At 44.2% G+C, this 12,209-nt stretch overlaps 1 protein-coding gene across 2 annotated transcripts in view; it reads right to left on the reverse strand.

Annotated features, from left to right (window-relative positions):
- ryr2a (ryanodine receptor 2a (cardiac)) overlaps window positions 1-12,209 on the reverse strand; it is a 206,236-nt gene that overhangs the window by 33,596 nt on the left and 160,431 nt on the right. For both annotated transcript variants that reach the window (XM_063002781.1, XM_063002780.1), the window contains 8 exons: window positions 7,727-7,823; window positions 5,855-5,961; window positions 5,113-5,164; window positions 4,617-4,667; window positions 3,897-3,996; window positions 3,496-3,575; window positions 3,326-3,402; window positions 2,238-2,311 (listed from right to left, as the gene is read on the reverse strand). In XM_063002781.1, the coding sequence (XP_062858851.1) occupies window positions 2,238-2,311; window positions 3,326-3,402; window positions 3,496-3,575; window positions 3,897-3,996; window positions 4,617-4,667; window positions 5,113-5,164; window positions 5,855-5,961; window positions 7,727-7,823 (638 nt within the window). The remainder of the gene's footprint in view (window positions 1-2,237; window positions 2,312-3,325; window positions 3,403-3,495; window positions 3,576-3,896; window positions 3,997-4,616; window positions 4,668-5,112; window positions 5,165-5,854; window positions 5,962-7,726; window positions 7,824-12,209) is intronic.

Below are 12,209 nucleotides of genomic sequence, written 5' to 3' on the forward strand. Positions count from 1 at the left end.
ATGTGAAAGGCGCTATTACTTAACGTGTTAGTAGTATGTTTTGTGTATTATATCCTTAGTTATATTGTGCTTGGGGTGTTACTGGGAGTCTAAAGTACAGAAATAAGCTGTTGTAGAATGTTGTAAGCAGATAAGGGGCAACCATTATCACAGAATGGAGGTTTCAAAGTCTAACACCCAAGTGTTAAAACAATGATGTGACTAGAGGAATATAAAAGGAGGGCCACATTCTGTTTGGAGTTCTTCGGCTAATATAGTGCTGTAAAAACCCACAACTGTGTTTTAGTAAATCTTCTTTAATCCAGCCCGTAGGTACCGTTTGACTTCGTTTGCATTCTCACATTTTCCCATTATTTTTCAGGTAGGCATCAAGCCCCCCTCCCTCTCACAGCAGCTGTAGCTGGTCAAGCGTTGAATTCACTTTTGATTCGGCTACTGATAAACACTAAGTTCGTCATTATTCTGCATCATGTGTCATTGTAAACACAGATTCAATCATTCATAAATATTTTTGGCAGGAAGTCTGGTTTGATTTACTGCATCTTTTCGCGAACACGGCTGCGTTCCAGTGATCCGACGGGAACGTCGCCGAATGAATCCAATCAACAGAGCAAAGGATTGTCTGACAGAGCAATAAAAGACAGCACATGCGTCTAGTTCAGTAGAAGGGTATTATGACAAAAAACAGGTAGAAAATAATGAAAATAAGAAAAAAAATTACAACAAAGGGGGGATTGTTGTTCTTTCATGTTTAAATGAAATATCAGATCCAACAAAATCCAAATTATAATAGAAATATTGAGACAAAACAAGGTCTGAAATAAAATTGACAGGGAGGCATTACCTGTAAAATAACCAATCAATGAATCAATGTAAAACATTTAGATTAGCATGAACAATAAATGCTGATAAGAAGCTACAGAACTTTTCAGCATTTATTGCCATACAAAAAATATTTTTTGTCATGGTACCCTTAATAAAAAGCACTTTAATAACATGTAGTCATTTAAAAACAGTGTGAATAGCATTTTTGCAAATAGCAATTCGATCTGTGGGGTGTTAATGGTTACGGGTGATAAAAGACAAGAACAGACGGTTTGTTCAGACCAACAGATATACACAGATCAGCCATAACATTAAAGCCACCTCCTTGTCCATTTTATCAGCTCCACTTACCATATAGAAGCACTGTGTAGTTCTACAATTACTGACTGTAGTCCATCTGTTTCTCTGCATGCTTTGTTAGCCTCCTTCATGCTGTTCTTCAATGGTCAGGACCCCCACAGGACCACCACAGAGCAGGTATTATTTGGGTGGTGGATCATTCTCAGCACTGCACTGACATGGTGGTGGTGTGTTAGTGTGTGTTGTGCTGGTATGAGTGGATCAGACACAGCAGCGCTGATGGAGTTTTTAAACACCTCACTGTCCCTGTTGACTGAGAATAGTCCACCAACCAAAAATATCCAGCCAACAGCACCAAGTGGGCAGCGTCCTGTGACCACTGATGAAGGTCTAGAAGATGACCGACTCAAACAGCAGCAATAGATGAGCGATTGTCTCTGACTTTACATCTACAAGGTGGACCAACTAGGTAGGAGTGTCTAATAGAGTGGACAGTGAGTGGATCCACTCATATTAGCACAACACACACTAACACACCACCACCATGTCAGTGTCACTGCAGTGCTGAGAATGATCCACCACCTAAATAATACCTGCTCTGTAGTGGTCCTGTGGGGGTCCTGACCATTGAAGAAGAGCATGAAAGCAGGTTAACAAAGTATGTAGAGAAACAGATGGACTACAGTCTACTATATGGTAAGTGGAGCTGATAACATGGACAGTGAGTGTAGAAACAAGGAGGTGGTTTTAATGTTATGGCTGATCAGTGTATGTACACACATTTATTAAAATAAATAAATTGTGCATTAAAATTCATGGATGTAAAAGTAAAACATCTGAAAAATTATAAGATAAATCAACATGAAATAATATAACCATGAAAAACGACGGGTCAGATTGAACGTTCTGGTGGAGATACTGAACCTTGGAGTGGTTGCCAATTACGACACTGTAGTAAAAAATAAATAAATAAATTTTAAACCATTAGAAAGAATGAGGTATGACTCAGATCTGCTGTATCTGGATACCACTGGCAGTGAAAGACAGAATCTAAAAGGTTAAGATCATCGTTATAGGACTGTCCCCCTGCAGTGTGAATACAGTAAACATACCTGAGCCTTCCTCCGTCACCATGCCCAGACCCTCGGCTTTATTCTGTCTCTCGAAAGCATTCAGATCCAAAACGCTGTGATAAATGCAAAGAAACAGAGGCACAAACTTACAACATACTCCTAAACACAAATACTAGTCTAATGGGAAATAACAGTTAAAAGCACATGATGGGTGCTCGGTGGGCACAGCGGTCAAGTATGCAAAACTTGTTCGCACACTTGGTTTGTCTAACCAAGTGAGAGGTTAAAACACTTGTATGTTCGATGTGCCTTCAATAATGATCTGTGAGGCACAATCAATGTGGCCACATGCTGACAGAAGCCAATGAAAAAAATGACATAGGCCTATAACATTAAAACCACCTCCTTGTTTCTACACACATTGTCCATTTTATCAGCTCCATTTACCATATAGAAGCACTTTGTAGTTATACAATTACTGACTGTAGTCCATCTGTTTCTCTGCATGCTTTGTTAGCCTGCTTTCATGCTGTTCTTCAATGGTCAGGACCCCCACAGGACCACCACAGAGCAGGTATTACTGACATGGTGGTGGTGTGTTAGTGTGTGTTGTGCTGGTATGAGTGGATCAGACACACCTCACTGTCACTGCTGGACTGAGAATAGTCCACCAACCAAATATAACCAGCCAACAGCGCCCCGTGGGCAGCGTCCTGTGACCACTGATGAAGGTCTAGAAGATGACCGACTCAAACAGCAGCAATAGATGAGCGATCGTCTCTGACTTTACATCTACAAGGTGGACCAACTAGGTAGGAGTGTCTAATAGAGTGGACAGTGAGTGGACACGGTGTTTAAAAACTCCAGCAGCGCTGCTGTGTCTGATCCACTCGTACCAGCACAACACACACTAACATACCACCACCATGTGGTGTCCTGACCATTAGAACAGGGTAAAAGCAGGCTAAAAAGTATGTAGAGAAACAGATGGACTACAGTCAGTAATTGTAGAACTACAAAGTGCTTCTATATGGTAAGTTGATCTGATAAAATAGACAGTGAGTGTAGGAACAAGGAGGTGGTTTTAATGTTATGGCTGATCAGTGTATGAACCCCTATGATGTTACCTGCAGGACTGCATTAGTCCTGCCAGGCTTTGGAAGAATCCCACATCCTTCTTGTCCTTTAGGTAGTCTAGCATTTTCTGAGTAAAAAAAGGAAAAAATTAGTGTCAATATTGGCAGTTGTTGTACGTAGAATCATTATTAATCAAAATCAGAGACTGGAATGATTGTACCTGTTGGACTGTGGAATTTCCGCCGTTCAGAATAGCGATGCCTAGCTTCAGAGTGGACGCCACCATCGGTCCCATCTCGCCTGCATGCAGTTAAAACACATAATAACACACATACATAACAGAACCAAGCAGAGCTCGTATGTGTCTAATTATACATAATGGTTTTGTATGTATAAAATTAGGATGTGGGCAGCACAAGGTCAGCGGTTAGGGTCTTTTGATCAAAAGGTCACTAGTTCAAGCCCACCGACACCAAGTTGCCACTGTTGGGTCCCTGAGCAAGAACCTTAACCCTTAATTGCTTGGATTACTTACAATTGAAAGTCGCTTTGGACGAGCAAACAGAAAATAATATAACCATTTAAAATATATTAACAAGCAGTAGCAGTAGGTGAGAGCACCTTTGCTGGCACTGATGGTCTGTAGCACCATCTCGGCAGCTCCGCGATCGTGTAGCCGAGCCTGCTGGTACAACAACTTCTGCTTCTCCATCTCCTTCTCCTATGAAGATAAAGAAAGAAAAAAGTGTTTCCAATACTAAATGCTTTGCTAAGGGTATTGTGTGCGGATTGAGACACAGCCCTCCACCTTGCCATTTTAAGAGATGTCCTCTCTGCTCCAGGTGTCAACACAATTTTTGAACCAAATATTTCATGCTAGGTTTACTTTGTTCACCTGTAACCTGCACTGCAGCCCTGATCAGGTGCTGATTCAGTCACAAAGTTTTTTTCTTTTTCTCTCTCATTTTCCTTTATCCCTTATTTTTATTTTAAGCTCATTTTAATTTCCCTTTTTCTTTTGTCCACATTATTTCCACTTTTTTTTTTCTCTCATTTTCCCCACATTTTTTCTTAGTTTTCTTTTTTTCCACTTTTTTTATTTTTCTCTCATTTTTCTTGTTTCCTTATTTTTTGGTCTCATTTTTATTTTATTTTTCTCTCTCATTTTTCTTATTTCCTTTTTTTATTTTCTTTTATCTCATTTTAATTTTCTTTTTCACTCTCATTTTTCTTTTTCTACATTTTCAATTTCAGCTCTCATTTTTATTAATTTTTTTTAACATTTTTAGTTTTATTATAAGAATCTGCACACTTGCAGCTGTTCCTAATAAAGACGCTTACTTCAAAACTTTTCACTTCTTCTTCATCTTCTTCCTCCTCATCGTGGCAGCTCTGTGAAGGAAAACAGAAATGAGTTAGAAGAATAGAAACATGGTGGGTAATGAATTAACAAAAGTATTGGGACACCTGACCACGAGCTTGTTGGTTCCATTCAAAAAACCCTGAGCACTTAAAGTGAATTGCTCCCTCTGTTGTTTGTAGCTTTAATACTACATGCTCATCTGGGAAGCCTTTTGAACAGACTTTGGAGTGTGTCTGTGAGAATTTGTGCCCATTTGATCAACAGAGTCAGTGAGGTCAGGCACTGATATTGCTCAGAATCCAAGTTTAATTCCCCAAACTGTTACCACAATAAAAGCATATCATTTACCTTGTATCATTTCTATTCACGTGTTAGCAATGGATGTGAAAAAATAACTAAAGGTAATAATTAAGAAGGGTGTCCACATACTTTTGGCCATATATTGTGTGTCCAGGTTTCTTTAGTGAGCCTTACCTTGGCCATGATGTCGGCATAAGCCATGTACAGGCTGTCCTCCTCCAGTTTACTGAAACAGACAATAAGAGGGGGTTTTATAAATAAACCACCTCCTTGTTTCTACACTCACTGTCCATTTTATCAGCTCCACTTACCATATAGAAGCACTTTGTAGTTCTACAATTACTGACTGTAGTCCATCTATTTCTCTACATGCTTTTTTAACCTATTTTCACCCTGTTCTTCAATGGTCAGGACCACCACAGAACCACCACAGAGCAGGTATTATTTACTGTAGGTGGTCACTTGCTGTGTCATTTATTTTAGAAAGACCAGTCAGCCAGCCAATCAGAAACCTTTATTTGGCAATGTACATTAAATGTCGAGACCTTTAGGCTAGAAATACAAAACTGTTGGGTGCTCAAGTGGTGCATGGATCAGTGCACTAGCGCATCAATATGGGGACCTTAAAGAACCTGATTCCTTACATTCTGAGGGAGGTAGGGCTGGATGAAGAGTCTACATGGGAAAAGTCGAAATACCGATAATGTAGCGTGGTCCTGCATAGGTATTGAAGTTCTGTAGGAGGAAACCAGAGCTCCCGTATGAAACCCACACAGACGTGGGGAGAACATGCAAACTCCACACAGAAAGGACCCGGACCGCTCCACCTATGAATCGAACCCAGGACCTTCTTGCTACGGCAGGGGACGGTTGGTTAAAAGTCACTAAGGCTGAAACAGTAATAATAATGGTGCACCATTTCTCGGTGAGCGCCGTCCTGCTGAAGAGCTGAATGAGCTGGTGCAGAGGGTCGATGCGTTTAACCCCTTCGTCCTCCTCCGAGGGCTCCTCTCCGCCCGGCTTCTGCGACACAAAGCACAGAAACTTCAGCACCTTTCAGATCTGAGGTTCTTAAAACACTTAAAGTATTTTTAAATATTCAGCAGATGAACAACAATCAAGATTCCCTCCTGTTTTCAGCTCTTTATGCACAGACGTCTCCTGCAGAACCCAATCAAAATGCCATTTCAAACAGAGCTGAGCTTTCGTGCTTTGCATAGCAATTTGTGCCCTAGACCATGAACCAGCCCCCTCCGGGACCCCATTGACACGAGTTATGATATTATTCTTATGCTTGGAGCGAGGATGCAGAAATGTATTGTGGTTTTGCTCATGAGAAATTCCATGAATCCAAAATAAAGGTAAAAATCTAAGTATTTCCTAATTTTGGTTGATGTAGTCCGCTAATGTCACCGCTGATGATCTTTGTTTTTGGAGCTTCCTGAGAGAGATCTGCATTAACAGCGGTACCGGAACCTTTTTGTCGTCCCCGTCCTTTGACCTCAGCACTTTTTGTGGTGGGCAATTTAAATATGTGCCCATTCTCAAACATCCAATGAGGGCTATAGGCAGCACAAGGGCTCCTGTATACTAATATTCATTCATTCATTTTCTTATCCGCTTATCCAATTAGGGTAAATACAACTTGTTTTGGAGCAATTTGATAAATATTTCTAAACCAATTGAAGTTATTAATATGCTGAATACTTTAAATGCTATTGAAGTTAAAAAACAGATTTTAATTCATAACTTTGATAGCATTTAAAGTATTCAGCATATTAATAACTTCAATAGCTTTTAAAATATTCATGAAATTGCTCCAATACAAGTTGTATTTTATCAAGTGTAACCCACATTACATACTACAACTCTTATACTGACACTTTTACCCTTTATTACATAATAAAAAACAGATTTTTATTCATAACTTCAATAGCATTTAAAGTATTCAGCATATTAATAACTTCAATAGCTTTTAAAATATTTATGAAATTGCTCCAATACAAGTTGTATTTTATCAAGTGTAACCCACATTACATACTACAACTCTTATACTGACACCTTTACCCGTAGCTGGTGGGGGAATCAATCTGGTGATTATGTTTTTGATTAATTGCTTAGTTGGATTATTTAAAATACTAAATAGAAACAATATTTACAAAAAAAACTATATTTAAATAAATATTAAAACACTATATTAATATTTATCCACAACACTAGTATGATTTCCCTTCTTAATTTTGTTTAATCAAGCTGGCTGTTTAATTATTTTATGGCATATTAAATACCGCCATGTACCTCATGAAATAATGCTACTGTAATACGAGTAAAAAGAGCCCCAGACACCTCTTGCACATTGAAGACTTAAATTAAATTAAAGACTGCAACATAACTTCAAGGAAGCTTTGTATTTTAGCTGCCCAGAATGACTTGGTTACAGTGTAAAATGTGTAAAGTGTGCATGTTTTTGGACTGTGGGAGGAAACCGGAGCTCCCGGAAAAAACCCACACAGACACGGGGAGAACGTGCAAACTCCGAACAGAAAGGACCCGGACCGCCCCACCTGGGGATCGAACCCAGGACCTTCTTGCTGTGAGGCGACAGTGCTACCCACTGAGCCACCGTGCCGCATTGTATACTAATAGTCTATCGATTTTTCCATCCCATCAATGTGATTATTTTTCTTTCTTATGAATTACATGCAATTAGACCCCCCCTCTAGGCTCACTCAGGCCCCCTAGGGTGAGAACCACTGACCTAGGCATCAGGATCATCAAATACACTTACAGCTAAATCCTCAATGAGTTTGTCTTCGAAATAATGCTCCTCTGTCTCAATCCAGGACTTCTCGTAGCCCTGCAGGAAGAGGTTCACCGCTCGATGTCTGCAAACCACACGCAATAATATTGAATGAGTAGAGTAGTGCGTTTAGAATAGAATAGAACGCCTTTATTTGTCATATATACATATACAGGTATACAGTACAGTACAGTACAGTACAGCGAAATGAACATTAGAACGTCAGAGCGCCGGGTAAGACATTGTACGGCCCCCCGGGAGCAGAGAGAGTTAGTGGCCTTTCTCAACAGTGGCTGCATGGCAGAGCTGGGATTCAAACTCTCAACCTTTCAGTTGATAGCCCAAAGTCCTACCCATTAGGCTACCACTGTCCCTTTATTTATGTATGTAGACCCCCTCCTACTTTTGACCCCACTGTACGTCTTTGGGATGAACTGAAACACGGATCATGAGTCATTATATATCAAAATTATAGTGCCAACGCCCCAAAACCCCTCCAAAATGTAATGGAAAGCCCTCAGAGACCAGCCAATCAGAATAGCTCATTTACATATCAGTCCTACAGGCGCGACTTACAGTAGTGTGACAGTATACAGTCTGAGCAATTGAGGGTTAAGGGCCTTGCTCAAGGGCCCAACAGCAGCAACCTGACAGTGGTGGGGCTTGAACCAGCGACCTTTTGATCGTCCCAGACAATTACGTATTTCCAATTCACCCCATTTGTTACGGTGGGGGTAGTGAGGATTGGACCCAAGCGCTCGGAACACCCAAAGCTGTTTAGGAAGAGTCCCTGCAGTGCCTAGAACTACCGCTAGGGGGACTGGCAGGAATCTCAAAGAACGTGTTTGAGATGAAGGTGCTCAAAACAAAAGGAGAAAGGTCAAAACTAAGGGCGTCAGTACTGACGGCTCAAAATCAGGGTTTACTGTAATGAATGAGAGCTAAGATTATCCACTCTGAATAATATTTCTCCAACTTAACTAATTATTACTTTCTTCTTTTATTATATTTTTATTTCGTTTATTTATTAATATTCTTTATTTCTTTTTGTACATTTTTATTTTCATTATTGATTATTCATAAAGCTCTTTCTTTGTTTTATAATTTGCTCTTTCCCTAGCGGGGAAGTTACCTCGGGCAGCGCCCTACCGTCGCCCCGCTATGCGGCTTGACGGTGCCGACTTTCCCTATCAACTGTTGTTGGAACACCGCCGGATTGCGCGTCACCGCTGACGTAGCGCAACTCGCGGAGACCAAACCCGGAAGACAGATCGCTCTTTTACTTTTTCTCTTGCTCTTCCAAAATGAGGCAGATCGCCTCTGGAAACAAATGTCTCTTTCCCTGACTGTAAATATTACCTCGGGCAGTGCCCTACCGTCGCCCCGCTATGCGGCTTGACGTTACCGACTCTCCCTAACAAAGTACCGATCGCTATGCAACGCGAGAGCAGAATGAAGGTGCGCCGGTGAACCACGCTCGCCTGTCTGCTTAAAAGCAGGCAGGGAGGGGCGGGGTACTCCGTCATTAGCGATTACTCGCAGCTGTTCCCTATGAATGCTGATTAGCGCTAGGTTGGCTGGGATTTGGAGTTCCCGCGGACCGCGCACGCCTGCCGCGATGGCGCCCCCTGCTCGCCGTCGAGCGCATGGCTGGACCCCTTACAGTACCCCCTCCCCTAGGGGCGGCTCCTGACGTTCCCATGCCTGCAGCTCGATTCCTTCGGAATTCCCTAATGAGCTCAGGGTCCAGGATGTTGCGGGCCGGAACCCAGGACCGTTCTTCTGGGCCGTAGCCTTCCCAGTCCACAAGGTACTGGGTACTGCTCTGGACCCGCCTGACATCCAGTATTTGACTAACTGTGTATGCCGGGGCACCATCCACTGCCCGTGGAGCTGGAGGGCGGTTTGCTGGGGTGGAGCCACCACACAGATAAGGCTTGAGGTGGGATACATGAAACGTGGGGTGGATTTTAAGGGTCGCTGGCAGGTCCAGCCTGTAGGAGACCGGATTGATACGCTTCAGGATTTTAAATGGCCCAATGTACCGTGGGGTGAGCTTGCTGGCCTGGTCCTTCAGTGGTAAGTCTCGTGTGGATAGTAGGACCCTCTGCCCCACATGCAGTCTTGGGGCCTCGCGCCGTCTTCGGTTGGCCGTGCGCTGCATGGTCTCTGAGGCTGCCTGCAGTGCAGCCCGTACTTTTTTCCAGGTGCGCCGACAACGGCGAATTAATTGTTCAGCGGCCGGCACCCCAACCTCTATTTCCTCCTCTGGGAACATAGGTGGCGGGTAGCCAAACTGGCACTCGAAAGGCGACATCCTTATTGCCGAGTGCCATAGAGAATTGTGGGCATATTCCGCCCAGGGGAGGTGTTCAACCCAGGATGACTGGTGACTAGTAGTCAGGCACCGGAGCATTCGGCCCAGTTCTTGGTTGAGCCGCTCAGTTTGGCCATTGGACTCAGGGTGAAAGCCTGATGACAGGCTAGCTGTGGCTCCTAAAAGTTGACAAAAGGCTTTCCAAAACCTACTTGAGAATTGTGGCCCCCGATCAGATACTACATCTGTGGGTATGCCGTGGATCCGGACCACGTGCTGAAGCAGCAACAGAGCGGTCTCTTGGGCTGTTGGCAACTTGGGGAGGGCCACAAATCTGCCTGCTTTGGAAAACCTGTCCACTATAACCATAATGACTGTGTTGCCTCGTGAGGGTGGCAACCCGGTGATGAAATCCATGGCTATGTGCGACCAGGGGCGGGCGGGTATGGGTAATGGGCGCAACAGGCCTAGAGGTCGGGAGCGGGGCTCTTTTTGTCTGCTACAGACTGTGCATGCCCGAATGTGCTTTCGCACATCTTGCTCCATACCTGGCCACCAAAATCGTTGCTGCAAAAATTTAAGGGTTCTATTGACCCCCGGATGGGCCGAAAAAGGTGAGGCATGTCCCCAATCCATGACTCGACCTCTCGTTGCCGCCGGCACAAACAGCCGTCCAGGTGGACCACCTCCGGGGTCCGGCTCCAGTCGCAGAGCCCTTTTTACTGCCTTTTCAATTCCCCACTCTAGAGCCGCAACAATATGTGTGCTGGGGACAATGGGCTCCGGCTCCTTGTCCGCCACCGGTGGCTCCCACTGGCGGGAAAGAGCGTCCGGTTTCCCATTCTTAGACCCTGGGCGGTACGACAGAGTAAAGTGAAACCGAGTAAAAAATAGGGACCACCGCGCTTGGCGAGGGTTGAGTCTTTTAGCCTGTTGGATGTAGGCTAAATTTTTGTGGTCAGTCCACACCAAAAAAGGATGTTTTGCTCCCTCTAACCAGTGGCGCCACTCCTCCAGTGCCAGTTTCATGGCAAGGAGTTCTCGGTCACCAACACTGTAGTTTCTCTCTGTGGGGGTTAGTCTGTGAGAAAAGAAGGCGCAGGGGTGAAGTTTGTGGCCTGGGCCCACGCGTTGGGATAGCACAGCACCAACCCCCACCTCAGAGGCATCTACCTCGACTATGAATGGTTCCTCCGGGTCGGGGACTTGGAGAACCGGAGCCAATGTCAAGCATTCCTTAAGGGAGTCGAATGCTTTTTGGGCATCGTCAGTCCAACAAAACGGCCCGGGGGTCTTCCGTGTGAGGGTTGTGAGTGGTGCTGCTAGTGTGCTAAAATTTCTCACAAACCTTCGGAAGAAGTTAGCGAAACCCAAGAATTGCTGTACCTGGCGAAGGGACCCTGGACGAGGCCATTCCGCAATGGCTTTTATTTTAGCTGGATCCATACGAACAGACCCACTGGACACGATGAATCCCAAAAATGGGACAGATGTCGCATGAAGCATGGACTTCTCTAGCTTAACGTACAAGTTGTTTTCAAGTAACAATTGGAGAACACGCCTCACATGTCCCACATGTTCCTGTACAGAGTGGCTAAAGATTAGAATATCATCCAAGTATACGTAGGCATAGCGGTCAAGGGTCTCCCTGAGCACCTCATTAATGAACCTTTGAAACACGGCCGGGGCGTTCATAAGCCCAAAGGGCATAACGAGGTACTCGTAGTGGCCAGTCGGGGTGATAAACGCGGTTTTCCACTCATCCCCCTGCCTAATGCGGATAAGGTTGTAAGCGCTGCGCAGGTCCAATTTTGTGAAAATGGTAGCCCGCTGCAACGCTTCAAAGGCTGTGGGCATAAGGGGAAGTGGGTAGCGGTCTTTGACCGTTATCGCGTTTAGCCCCCGATAATCAATGCAGGGACGCAATGTACCGTCCGCCTTGCCAACAAAGAAGAAGCCTGCTCCAGCCGGTGAGGAGGATGGGCGAATGAAACCAAGCTGAAGGGCTTCCCTAATATAGTCCTCCATTGCCTTGCGTTCAGGGCCCGAAAGGGCAAATAGCCGTCCTCGAGGTGGGCTGGTGCCTGGGAGAAGGTTAATGGCGCAATCAAATGGCCGATGGGGAGGTAGGTGTTGTGCCTGTGCTTTGCTGAA

The sequence above is a fragment of the Trichomycterus rosablanca genome, chromosome 10 (assembly GCF_030014385.1).
Source record: "Trichomycterus rosablanca isolate fTriRos1 chromosome 10, fTriRos1.hap1, whole genome shotgun sequence".
Lineage (NCBI taxonomy): Eukaryota > Metazoa > Chordata > Actinopteri > Siluriformes > Trichomycteridae > Trichomycterus > Trichomycterus rosablanca.